Genomic DNA, 12,598 nt, shown 5'->3' with positions numbered 1-12,598 from the left:
AAAAAAATCGTCTGTATATACACGCATTGGCACTTTATTTTTATTTTAAAACAACATGTTTTCCTTTCCTAAATATCCTGGAAAGCGGAATGTTTCAGGTAAACAAAATATGTGAGAAACTAAAGTGCTTAAACAGAAGGCACTTTACAAATGTGTTAATCAAAACATGCAAGTTACCCAGTTATGCAGTCACTGTCCTTCTGCCAGGAAGTTGCAGTGAAAAAAGTTACAAGACTGAGTTTAAGCAAGACAAAAATCAGCAACTGTACATTTCGGCAGTAAAGTTAACGATCATTAAAATATATATTTACAGTGATAGATGATCGGTTGGTTTACAAGTTGGGAAGCAAAAGTGCTAGGCAGCATTTTCAACTTCACTCTTCCTCTCTTAAACAATAGAAATGATGCACAGATTTCGAATTACTAGAAATGCCTTGGTTTGACAGGTAATTCGATTTTAGCATTTAATATAATGCATTAAGAGGTTACTTAAGTTTCTTTGCAAAGATAGATGCCCAGACATATTCTATGTAATTTGAACTGGATTAAACAATGTATGAATACGTGCGAATGCTATTTAAACCATGGCATGTTTAGTGCTAGTGCTGCATTGTGCTTGGCTACTACTGTACAACCTTTTGCAATACAGCTGGACATTAATATTCAATATTACAATCTTTCTTTTACACCGGTTTAATGGATACCAATCCACCTCCCCAATTTTAAACAATCTGATGACTAGCCTAACCACAGGGGCGGTTACGTACTTTTTTTTATATCACAATGTAAACAATAACTTCGTTCCTCTTGAGACGAATTTTCTGGTATTGCACTCGCTCTCTCCAATAGTGTGAATGTTTTCACGGTGACAGGTTTACCTTCTGTATTTTCTCTTGCAGTTTGTGGATAGAAAACCTTAACTTTCGAAGTTGTGAGAAAGGGAAACATGCTTAAAATCAAAAGAAACCAATACAAGCATTATGAAAAATTAGGGTAGTTCCTTACATATCTGATAAAGCTCATCTAAATGACAAACTAGGAATCCTTTAAAATACAAAAAACAGCTCCTTTCCTTTAACACGCTTTCAGCTTTGCATCGGTTACAGATTCATATTGTAGTTACACACTTTTGCCATCAGTTAAAAATTTACTTTTTTGAAAGCAGGCAGGGTTTGTGCCAAGCAACCCGCCTGATGATTATTATGACAAGCCGAGCATCCTCTATGGTTCAAAGCAACCCCCAACTTATTTAATTGAGCCATCACATCTACCCGGTATTTTCCTTTGCCCAACTGGAAGTTTATTTAATATGATACCAAACCAGCTATACAGGTAACTCTTTTTGCATCGTGGATCCGTTATAAAGTCTCACATTCTATGTACTTAGGAGAGCTGTTCCATTTGAAGGCGTTTTGTAGAGCTGCATTGCCCACTGTCGCTTCTCTGCAATCCTCAATTTGCAAGCAGTAGTCCCATTTTGCCGCTTTACACATTTGAAGCTTGTGTGTCTCGTAAGAGTTCAGAGATGTTGCCTGCTAGATAACAAATAGTAATTTTGATTCTGTGGAGTGACTGCCTCTGTAGCTACTACTTTGGCACAGAGGCTCACCTACGAAAGAGAGAATGTGGTACTTTGACCATATCCATTCTTTCTGTACAAAGTAAGTTTACCACTATTGCATATGCTTTATGCAGGACCATGCACTTCGTAGGAGGACGCACTTGGGTTTATCGTCCATTTCAGCTTTCCACTAGTACACTAGCAACCTCAGAAATTGCGGAAATACTAAGTTGTCTTCCATCAACTAAGTTAACATACGGGCTTATACAATGGGATTGAGCTTTATTAGGTACGTAACTAAGGAAACTGGAGAAATACTCTGCTTTCCATCCCAAGTGGCACACCTATTACCCACACACCCTTCTCAATATTCAATGACTTTGGCCAAATTAAAATGATCAAACTCTTAAGACCACAGGAGCCACATTACCAATATGAATGCATATGAAAAACCTTAGTGCATATCCCATTTGGCATTCACTGAAGCTTTCTGTACGAAATTAAAACGTTTTAGTCAGGTGTGAGAACTATGCCTGGCATGTCTCTGTAGGAATAATGGAGTAGAATCAGGAGTGATAGTAATTCATATTTGCAATCACTGTAGATCAATGGCAAATGGGGACATCCTAGGGAAATAACCCTGACCAGATAATTAAGACCATTCCTCAGAAATATCTTTGCTCGGAATCGTGACACAAGTTGTTGCTATTTTTTGTTCTCACCTGTAGATAACAGATTTCTTGGATTATGTACCCCACCAGTGGTAACTGGCTTACAGTTGTACTGTTTTAATATCCACGTGTTATTTTTCTAGAGGATGTTCTACCAACAGCAGCACCAGAACCTCGGACTTCCCACCTTCATTTTATGCAGTATTTTTCTAGAACTCATTCCTACACTACACCAACCTCAGCATGCCATGTTAAATCACGGTTTTCTAGAGTAAAGTCACAGATATGTTAGGAATATTGTTTGTAACCATTAACCTAGACTTTGTTTCGCATGGGTCTTCAGTTATAGTGGCGAAGACTTTAAAGGAAGATTATATAGAGTGATGTACAAGTACAGCCTGTGCTGTGTCCTGCTTCATGGTTCAGGGTGAACGATTCACCTCATCATTTGGCGTTTATAGTAGAGTAGACGTCCTCTTTCTCCCATAATGTTCTCGTTGGAACTGTAGCACTGGGACCCTGGATGGAGAAACGTCAATATTGTGTGATTCCACCGCAACAAATGTTTTTTGCGGATTTTTTGGGTGTTGAAAGTTTGACTGGTATAAAAGGACATTTGTCAACTTAAATGTAAACTAGTCATTCAAATTAAGTTAATCTTCATGAAGTCGAGGTAACCACATTAGAATTTGGCCAATGGCACCAAACCAATACCGATCTTCCTCTTTTTTGCAGTGACACCTCGGATACCAGAGGCCTCAATTGGTAAGACGTCTAATGTGTGTCACTTTCAGGAGGCAACAAAAGTGCTGTTCAGCCTGGATCTAGTTCACCGTTGAAATGCTTCACTGGCAAAGAGAATAGTGATCTGATTGCACAGTGCTTTGACACTGTAAACATCAACAAGGCCCATCAGAAGGTTGGTCTGGAGGAAAATCACCATCCCTTAATGCAGGTGCAGAAACAAATAAAACAGATGCACTTCCAGAGTAAACTACGAGAAGACATGGGGGTGTTTTTTTTTTTTTAAACCTGTGGTCCCTGTTAATGTTATAAGGCGCAAATCAAAAGTTTCAGCTTCGGGCTATCCTGAATCCAACCACCAGTTGCCAGGCTTATACAAAACAAAAGCCTTCAATAGACGTGTTACAAATAATTGGTAACCTAGGTGTTTTCATACATCTCAGAAAATACCCTGGATAAACACTGGTCTATAATCTTGCAGTGAAGCAGAAAATGAACGTTCACAAGGCTTGTTCACAAATCAAACCTGTAAGTGCTGCTCCACCGGCGATTGTCATTGAGCAGTCGCCATGGAATGAAAGGCACTGCAGGCCACAAAAGGCCACACAGGGAGCATTTCATGGCCAGGATACAAAATGCCTTGCTGGACCCTTCTTTAAAGCGTAATGTCCTCACGATCCTTAAAGTAGTGGCCACAGTGAAGGCTAGTGGCCTAATACACCAACATTCAGCATGTCATTTTAGCTTCCCACAAGAGCGGCAGTTTAAAAAAAAGAAAGAAAAGGATTATAGATATGAGGCAACCCTTTTGACACTCACGAGCTTACATTTATATCAGGATTTCAATAACTAGGGGGTGCTCATTTTAAATGTTCTCAACGGCTACTGTGTTGCCATTTTGCAGATTTCTTTCATGGTAGTTGCTTTATTTTTGGGGCAAAACATTGCATCAATTAGCAAGTGAATGTCTTATTATGTCTAATTGTAAGAAATGGCACACCCCGAAAATAAACAGATTTTGCTTTGGTTGACATATTTCAAACAGTTGACAGCAATTAGTTGCTTGCGGTGACAGTCTGCCACATGCATGCAAAAGACGAATGAGAATAGTTCATATTTGCAGCACATTAGTATGCAGTAAAGACTGCAGGATCGCTGTTGCCGGATTAAAGACTAGTTTGTACTTTTAAAAATTAATTTGGCGTTTCATTGTGTACCAAAAATCCTATTTAGTATTTCACGTGAACTCCTGGCCCAAAAAGTGTCTGGAGCATTAAGTGCTATAATGAAGAGACAGTGGTTTACTACTAAATTATGACAACACTCCAGTTTATACTCACAAGACAACTAAAACATAAGAAAGGTCCATCCCAAGTACTAGTTCCCAAAGTAGAAGTGGCTTTGGCACAGGATTCACAATATATCCTACATGGAAAGATGGCAAGCATTGTTGAAAGGAAAATGAGATTGACTATGTTCTCAATTCTGACCAAATAAAATATAATTGGATTTGTTACAGGCTTTCCTACATTACACATTAAAATGTACACTCCTCACCTAATCCTATACACTCCTCACCTAATCATTTGAGAAAAACTAGAGCCAGAACATGAGGCCGCAAGCTTAAAGGCATTTGGTTGCTATTAGAATGAGGATAAACTAGTCTAGCCCTCAGTGAGATTGCCTGCATACCAATTATACCTTTGGCACATGGAAGATAGCAATACTTTAGGTAACGCCTTTTCCTCATGTTAAAAAAAAAATGCATGGACATTGCTGCTAAACATTTTCTGAATTTATAACAGGTTTGTCAATGTAACGTAGTTAGCAAACAAAATGTGAAATAAGTTATACATTCAGTATTTTAAACATTTAAGTAGAGCGCTTTATAGTTAGAGGTAGATAGGAGTCTACGTAGTGGGTAGAGTATTTAATAATTTAAAATCTGCACATCGAAAAGATCACAGACACCTTCGTTGTCATCCAGGTTAAAGCTGTAGTCCTCACCAGGGGTTGGTGAAAGCCGTAGAAGAGGAAAAACTAGGGGGAAATAAAAAAAAAAAGAAAAACATGGTTGTTAGCCTACTATAAAATTGCATAATTAAATACAGAAGAAAAATATACCCGAGGGTAGCCAGGCTGGGACCTCTAATATTTGTTCATCCTCTTCACCTGTGGGGAGGGGAAGAAGTGGATGGGGGAGCCACCAGTTGTACAACATGGCACCATATAGTGGTCACACAGCTCAGACTGAATGCAACTGCTCTGTATGATATAGGTGGCACCACCCAACCCAGCAGTTGCTTTGATGCCAGTTCCTTTTGTACTTTCTGCCACAACTTAATTGAGCATTCCGAGGACTGGCTGTAAAGAATTAGCTAACAAAAAACAAGTATCCATCAAAATCGAGATTAACCAAGGTACGCAACTTGTTCTAATGGATATGGGTTCCGCTCTATTATTTTGAATTATTCTCTCAGCACTGACCTAACAAATTTGCACGGAAGGGCCTTTAATTCGTATGAAAATATCTGCCAGTTTGGCCTAACTTCTTTTGTAAGCTTCAGTCACTCCTAGTTAAACTGAGCATGGGAATCAACCAACCTAATTACTCCGTGGACCCAATAAGGCCTTTTCCAAGGTGGAACAGCTGCACCCAACTTAGAACTGTTTATCTTACATTCTGTGACAAAACCTCCTACCGGACTCTGGTGAAATTCTTTTGGGTGAGCATAGGAAGGGTGTGCCTCCCCAAACCAGCAGATGGGCCAGGAAGTGGTATGGAATTCCCTTGTTGCCCTCACAAGGTCTCAGGCGTCAGGGAACATCATATGAGGTGTTGAAATCTCCATTTCCCAGGCATGCACCGTGACGATAACTTCTAAAGGCAGTAGTACCCCCTTTGAGGGATAGCCACAGCAGAGCCTGAACATCAGGGAACTTGCGATACTATGCTTCCCTATTCCTAAACGGAGATCTTTAATTTCAACAATATGCACTGTCACCAGATTAGGCACCATTATGACTCTCATGGAGATTGCCCAGTGAAACACGTAACACTTATTTTTTAGTACTCGCCTGTCAGCCATGCTCAAACATCCGAGTTGCTTCAAATGTTTCCCCCATGGACTCACGGCAGCTCCACTAAGACATCTCGGGAACTTTGCATTTGCCTACATCTTTTGCATTGCAGGCACACACAGACATCAGAGGCGCTTCACGTTTTCTCATGGGGCTCAACCAAAGAACCCACATAAACCTTAGACGCAGGGGATTTTTGGGTAGCACTCACATAGCAAGTCCATGGTTTTCCCCATTACTCTGCATTAGTTTGCCATCAGCGCAAGTCCAATCAGTACAGACCCGTAAAAAGTGTTTTTCCTATTCAACTTCTTGCTACACACCAGAGGAATGCTTTGAGGGGCTCAAGGATGCCCAGGGCGATGTAATAATAACCAAAACCGAGGGTCAGTTTAAAAGCTGCTCTCACTCATTTGAAAAACAGGCAGAAACACTCGCAGAGATAAACCCCAGGAGTGTTGTCACATGGCTACATGAGTCCTGGGACTTATCAGGCAGTATGGGTTTTTAGGGTAGAAGGCGGCAGTAGGATGTTGCCTGGGGGAAACTAAATTGGAAGAGATTGGAGAGAGGTAAGAGAAGAACGTTGGAGGCGAGGGGATGAAAAGCTATAAGGAGCAAGTTGACAGTAATAATCTTGCAGATTGGGTTAAATTAGGACAAAGTTGGTTGGAAACATCAGGTGTGCATTTAGTTAAAGGAAGGCATTGGGTTGAACGCATGGGTTGAAAGGAGGAGACCATTAGGGGGTGAAAGGAGAGGACCATCAAGAGCAGGTAGACGGAAGGTGGCAGTTAAAGAGTAACACCAGGAGGAAGTGGTGGTAGTAAGGCATAATGGGGTATGAGGGAAAGACCAAAGCAGGTAAGGCTATGAAGTTTCATGAGGACGTTTGGCTTAATGTTAAAGGGGAGACACTGAACTGAAGGGTTCAACCCCACAGTGGCAGGAGATGAGCACATGACATGGCGGCAATGGGAAAGACCAGCATAGGAGCAGAAAGCTGATAAAGAAGGCAAGAGTCAGGATCGCAGGGAAGTCCACCTTTTTCTTCTTATCTGGTAAGATCACTAAGGAGTGTAAATATGATCCCGTCACATTAACAGTTAAGCCCTACATATGATAGGTTATTTATAACGCGCTTAATACCCAGAGGTTTCTAAGTGTGGACCCGGGGATCGAACCTGTGATGCTCCGTGCCGTTTTGCTTCCAAGGCGAGCACGTTGCCTATGCGCTATCCTCCCGATACTCATGAACATTTGCAAGAGACTGGGCATAACGCATCCTTATTCTGGCAATACAAGTTTATGGAGTGAGTTGAACCCTACTTGATATGTAAAGAGGAAGGTATCTCCAGATGGTACATTTGTTACACTGGAGATGTTTTAGGATATAAAGGGGAGGGACATGCTCTGACATTTCAGGAGGCACGATGGCTCAGGGGCAACACGTTTGTCTTGGAAGCAAGGCAACGTGGCGCAACACAGGTTCGAATCCGATCCCACGCTTGGAAACCACTCGCTGGTATTAAGCGTATTCTAAATGAACAAAATAAAATTTAGAATGAGTCATGCCTTTAGTATCTAGAGAAGGTCCCCCCTACCCCTACGCTGCCCCCCACACACACACACTCCAAGATTGGAATATAGTAAACGATACTTCATAGTGTAGAAGGAGCTGGTCTGGTCCTCTGAGGTCACAGCTAAATGGGTGCAAGATATAGGTTCCACTTTCTCTGTTGCTCGATGGGAGAGTATTTTGTTACTCAGACTTTGTTTAGAAATTCACATCATAAACTTATACAAATTAAGCTACTTAATATAACATACCTGTCAATACAATATTGTTTCTAACACTATATGTCCTCCATGTTCCCAAGAAAATGCAGACTTTTGTTTTGGACTTGCCCGTTTTGAACTCCGATTTTAAAAGAATTAAGGCCGACTGTTAGTACTAATTTACCACCGGACACAGAGGGCTGTCTATTGGGGGGGGGGTTAACTAAACACGTGTACACATTTGTGTCTATGGCAGTATTGTTTGTAACGAGATATATTTTGACCACTTGAAAATGGGAAACGGCCTTGACTGTGGTTTACAGATCTATGGCGTAGGGAGTGTGAGGAGACTTGCAGTGGTATGGGTCTGCCGCAGCAATGTCTTAACAATATTCGGCTACCAGTTTAGTACTACTTTCTTCACAAATCTGCTCTTATATTTTTTGATTTATGTAACAGTAATTATTCTGCTCATGAATGTTTGTTATATATTTTGACTCAAATATTAATTAATTTTTCTTTTAAGGATTTCCTTCTTGTATCTGCAGAAATGTATTCCTGCACTACCCTTCCTATGAATTTATTTGCCATTTCTATAATAAAGAGTTAAAACTAAAGATCATGCCGATCCACAGATCACCCCACCACCAAAAACAGAGCTTCCACTCTTTATCTGGCATCCAAACAAAGTCTCCTTGTGGAATATGCCACAAATCCCTCATCCATCCATCTGTCAAAACCTGTTTTCGACAGCACTTTCTCACCAACGTACTTGCTCTGGTCCACCACCGCAGATCTTGACCTAGAGGAATGCCCAGTAGTAACAGCTGTCACTGAACACGCCAACTGTGTACACCGATCTCCAAAAATTTTGCATAGATCTCTCTTCTGCAGTCTTCATCGTAGCAATAGTGGAATAGAAAATAGGCTTCAGGCCCAGCATCCTCAAAAATCCTTGCATTCAAGCTTTCAAAGGCTGTAAAACAGTGATCATCGCAAAAAAATCCCGTAATATTTTTGGTGGTGCAAATGCTAATACTCTTGCGTCGCGTCCCCTTTCCTCCATACTTGTGGGACATTCTGTCCTTCGGGATGGGACCGGAGCACTTTTGCAAAAAGCTTAATTTTTGTCCTTTTATGTTTACACGGGGTACCGCACGTGGCCCTAACCCCGCCCTCCTGAGCTCTGCCCCGCGCATCACCCTTCAGTCCTTTTCTCTGCATGGTCGGGGTTGGACGCACTAGCATCACTGGGATTTTTTTCTTTTATTCCCTTTGTCCTTCCTGCTGCAGTTCCACTGTCATCTAGTCCTCAGTCTATGCCGGAGTGTCTGGGATTAGTGTCCTGTTCTTCATGCAAACATCATTTTGCAAGGGCAGATCCCCACTCTCTTTGCTTAGAGTGTCCAGGCCCGGAACATCGCTGTGACTCGTGCTTCCATCGCAAGTCCCTCTCCGTCCGGGCACTCCATCAGCTTCTGCGGTGAGAGGAGGCGTTTCAAAGCGTTCCTCCACTGTATTTTCAGCTCTTCATCGACAAAAAGATGAAACGCAGGTACGTTTTTTACTTTTTAGGGCGCCCGGCCAGGGGACTCCTTCCTGGGGTATTCCAGGACCGGGAGGGGCTTGAGTAGCTCTGTCACCAGGAGTTCCCCTGTGGTGCCCCACAAGGGGCCTAATGGGTGCACCAGAGGTTTCTCAGAGGGTTCCCGCAGTAGACATGAAAAAACCAGACACTTCCGAGGTTCACAGTTTGGGTGCTAAAGTTCAGCCCAGTTCTTCTGTAGCTATGAATACCAGGGTACGCACTGAGGTCTCTGTTTCTGGAGCTTTCCACACCAAGTCACGGCTCAAGGCCCCTCTTGAGGGAGCTATACGTCCCGGTTTAAAACCTGAGGTTCCTCTTCCTGGGGCTAAATCCAGTACCAACAGTCGAGGGATCCTCTTTGAGGGTCCTGTCAGTGAGGTACATCCCTCAACCGTCCTACGATCCGGTGGTGTTACCGGTTGTGTCGAGGGGGCATAGAAGGCCGTCACCGACTACAGGCCTTCCAGTACCGGCTCTGCCAAGGTTCCTCCCCTTCGAGGCTAATTCTGGGACAGTTCCTAAGATGTCCAGTAAACATCCTAGACCTGTCAGCACCGGCTCGGCTGAGGATCCTTGTTTCAAGGCTAAAGTGTTACTTAAGTCCCCTGAGGAGGCAGTTGCCTCACTTTCTTCTGTGACGCAGTTCGCCTCAGGTGTCGACAAAATGGCGGCCCAACCTCCATGGTCCACGGTGGCTTTTTTGGATACCTCTCTTACACCAACGTTCACATCTGTTGCTGGGAGCCTTTCTTTTGGGGCTGAGCAGCCTTTTCCATGCTATGGACAACAAAAACCTGTTCCGCCCTACATTCGATTGGCGTGCTCGGGCACAGCTGTCTCATACAGTCTTGCTCCCTCCTGGTTCTGCACCACTGATCTATGTGGAACCAGCTGGTGGTGGGCCCTCCTGGCAACCATCCTCATTGCATTCTTGGGGGTATGCCCCTCACGAGTGGCCTCTGCCTACTCCAGGGCCTAGACTTTCGTCTGAGGATGCATTTTTTGGAAAGTTTCAGACGTTCATGCACTCTGATCCCATGAGGGTGTACCTTAAAGGTCTTTTCAGGGAAATACACCCTGAACCTCCTGCACCACTTTCTGTCCCAGCTGTTCCTACGCAGGTCCTGGTGGTGTCACCTCCTCCACCTCTTCCTGTCGGACCTCCTCCATCACTTCCCCCTCTGCCTTCTCCCATAGAGAAGACACTGGTGGCGCAGGAGTCTGTCCCTGCTTTGCTGGATGAGCCTCAAGTGGACCAGGACAGTGATTAACAGCCCCGCACAGAGCATTCCATGACCATGAGCTGGATATGATGGCCCTGCTTGATATTCCAGTACCTGAGGCCCCCACTCCACAGGAAGGGGTGCTTTCTGGAGCCTTTACTCTGTCGCTTCAGGAGCGCACCGGCCTGTTCCTGCAGAAGGACGCCTTGGCTGAGGCCCGTAAGGTCTGGGGAAAAACCCCATACTGGGCTGCATGGCAAGAGGATTGACGCTCAATACAAGATTCACGCCTCGGAAGATATAGCCTTATCGGCTTGTTCACTCCCTTCGCCAACGGTGGTGGCAGCAGCCATCCTTCAGTCCAAGCCGGCCTCTGCATCATCCATTGCAGCAGCCCAAATCCTCTCCAAGAAGGGTAACCTCCTGGACACCCTTGGCAAAAAAGTTTTTTCCAATTCGGCGCTCCAACTTCATCAAGCCAACACCAAGCTCATTCTGGCAGCAGCCTATCTGAGGCTGTGGAAGGAGCTAGCCGATTTCCAGGAATGTATTCCTGCGGATAGGCTAGGCGACTTCAAAGCCAGTTTTGTCAGACACCAAAGTGATGGCACAGGATTTACTGGAAGCTGCGGCACACCACATAGATGCCTCCGCTCGAGGCCTTATGGTCGGGTTGACATCTCCCGCCAAGCGTGGCTCCATGCAACAAAGTTCTCAAAGGAAGTGCAGGACAAGGTACTGGATCCTCCCTTTGATGGCAAGGAATTGTTCCACTCCTCCACCGATGAGGAACTCACAAAGGAGAGTAACCAAACCGCCAAATCTTTATCGGTCCTGGCAAAAGCTCCAGCTAGGCCCCTTGTACACAGATGCCAGGGTCCCAAACTCGGTCCTTTTCTGGGTTCAGGATCACTGTGCGTGCCGAACTGAAGCCCCGGTTGGTGGGCCCCACCGAAAGCAACAACGGCAAGGTGGCCATTTTTTCTCTCGCCCATCAGCCTCCTCTCCAGGGACAGATATTCTCCACACTGACAAATCTTCCAAATTATATTTTTGTCAGTCGCACGAGACTCCGGTGGGAGGACGAATCTCGTCTCATCTGGAGGCGTGGCAGACCAGCGCCGAAGACCGGGGGGTTTTGTCCATCTCTCGGGTGGGCTTCCGCTTGACCCTACCTCTTACCCCACCCTTCAACCCTCCCCTTCCAGCAGTTCGGGACACCCTCCCCCAGAGCTGAATTACAGAAGCTTCTGGACCTCAGAGCGGTGGAGCCGGTTCCTCTCAGGGAGCAAGGGGAGGGCTTCTACTCCAGCCTGTTCAGTGCCCAAACCCAACCAGGCTGGCCTGTGCACTATCCTTGATCTTTCCAAGTTCAAGCTTTCTCTTCTCTTTCAATTCAAGATGATCACGCCCTGCCATATAAAGTCCTCTCTTCGGGAGGGTGACTGGCTCAGTATAGTGGACCTTCAGGACATATACATGCACATCCTGATATTGAGTCCACATCGGAAATATCTGCAGTTCTCCATGGGAGAGGAACTCTTCCAGTTGTGTGTGCTCCCTTTTGGTCTCAGCTCAGCATCTCTTTATGAAGATGCCTGTCATCACAGCTTTCCTCAGGCTCCAGGACGTTCATGTATACCCATATTTGGATGATTGGCTCCTGCGCAGTCCTTGCCCACAGATGGCATTGACAATCTCTAGTATCTCCTCCAGCTCCTCTTTCACCTTGGGCTGTCGGTGAACTGGCAGAAATCTTCCATGACGGTCTCTCAAGACCTGATTTTCTTGGGTGTCCATTGGAATACAGTCAGTACCAAAGTGTTCCTAATGGCGGACGGGATTGCACACCTATCAACCACGTGTCAGCTCTTCCTCCAGTTTCCGCACATGATGGCTTGGTGTTTCCAAAAACTTCTGGGCCTCATGGCTTCTTGCGTGCTAGCTCTTC

The 12,598-nt window shown here is 44.5% G+C and overlaps 1 protein-coding gene across 1 annotated transcript in view; it reads right to left on the bottom strand.

Moving 5' to 3' along the window:
- Positions 1-4,456: 4,456 nt before the first annotated feature.
- The window catches only part of E2F5 (E2F transcription factor 5), a 1,167,696-nt gene continuing 1,159,554 nt past the window's right edge, over positions 4,457-12,598 (bottom strand). Inside the window, exon 9 of the mRNA XM_069621289.1 lies at positions 4,457-5,016. Within this exon, the coding sequence (XP_069477390.1) occupies positions 4,907-5,016 (110 nt within the window). The 3' untranslated portion in view covers positions 4,457-4,906. The remainder of the gene's footprint in view (positions 5,017-12,598) is intronic.

This window comes from Ambystoma mexicanum, chromosome 5q, assembly GCF_040938575.1.
Source record: "Ambystoma mexicanum isolate Mex_15411 chromosome 5q, UKY_AmexF1_1, whole genome shotgun sequence".
NCBI lineage: Eukaryota > Metazoa > Chordata > Amphibia > Caudata > Ambystomatidae > Ambystoma > Ambystoma mexicanum.
The sequence above is the reverse complement of the archived record's forward strand: the minus strand, read 5'-3'. Positions and strand labels throughout refer to the sequence as shown.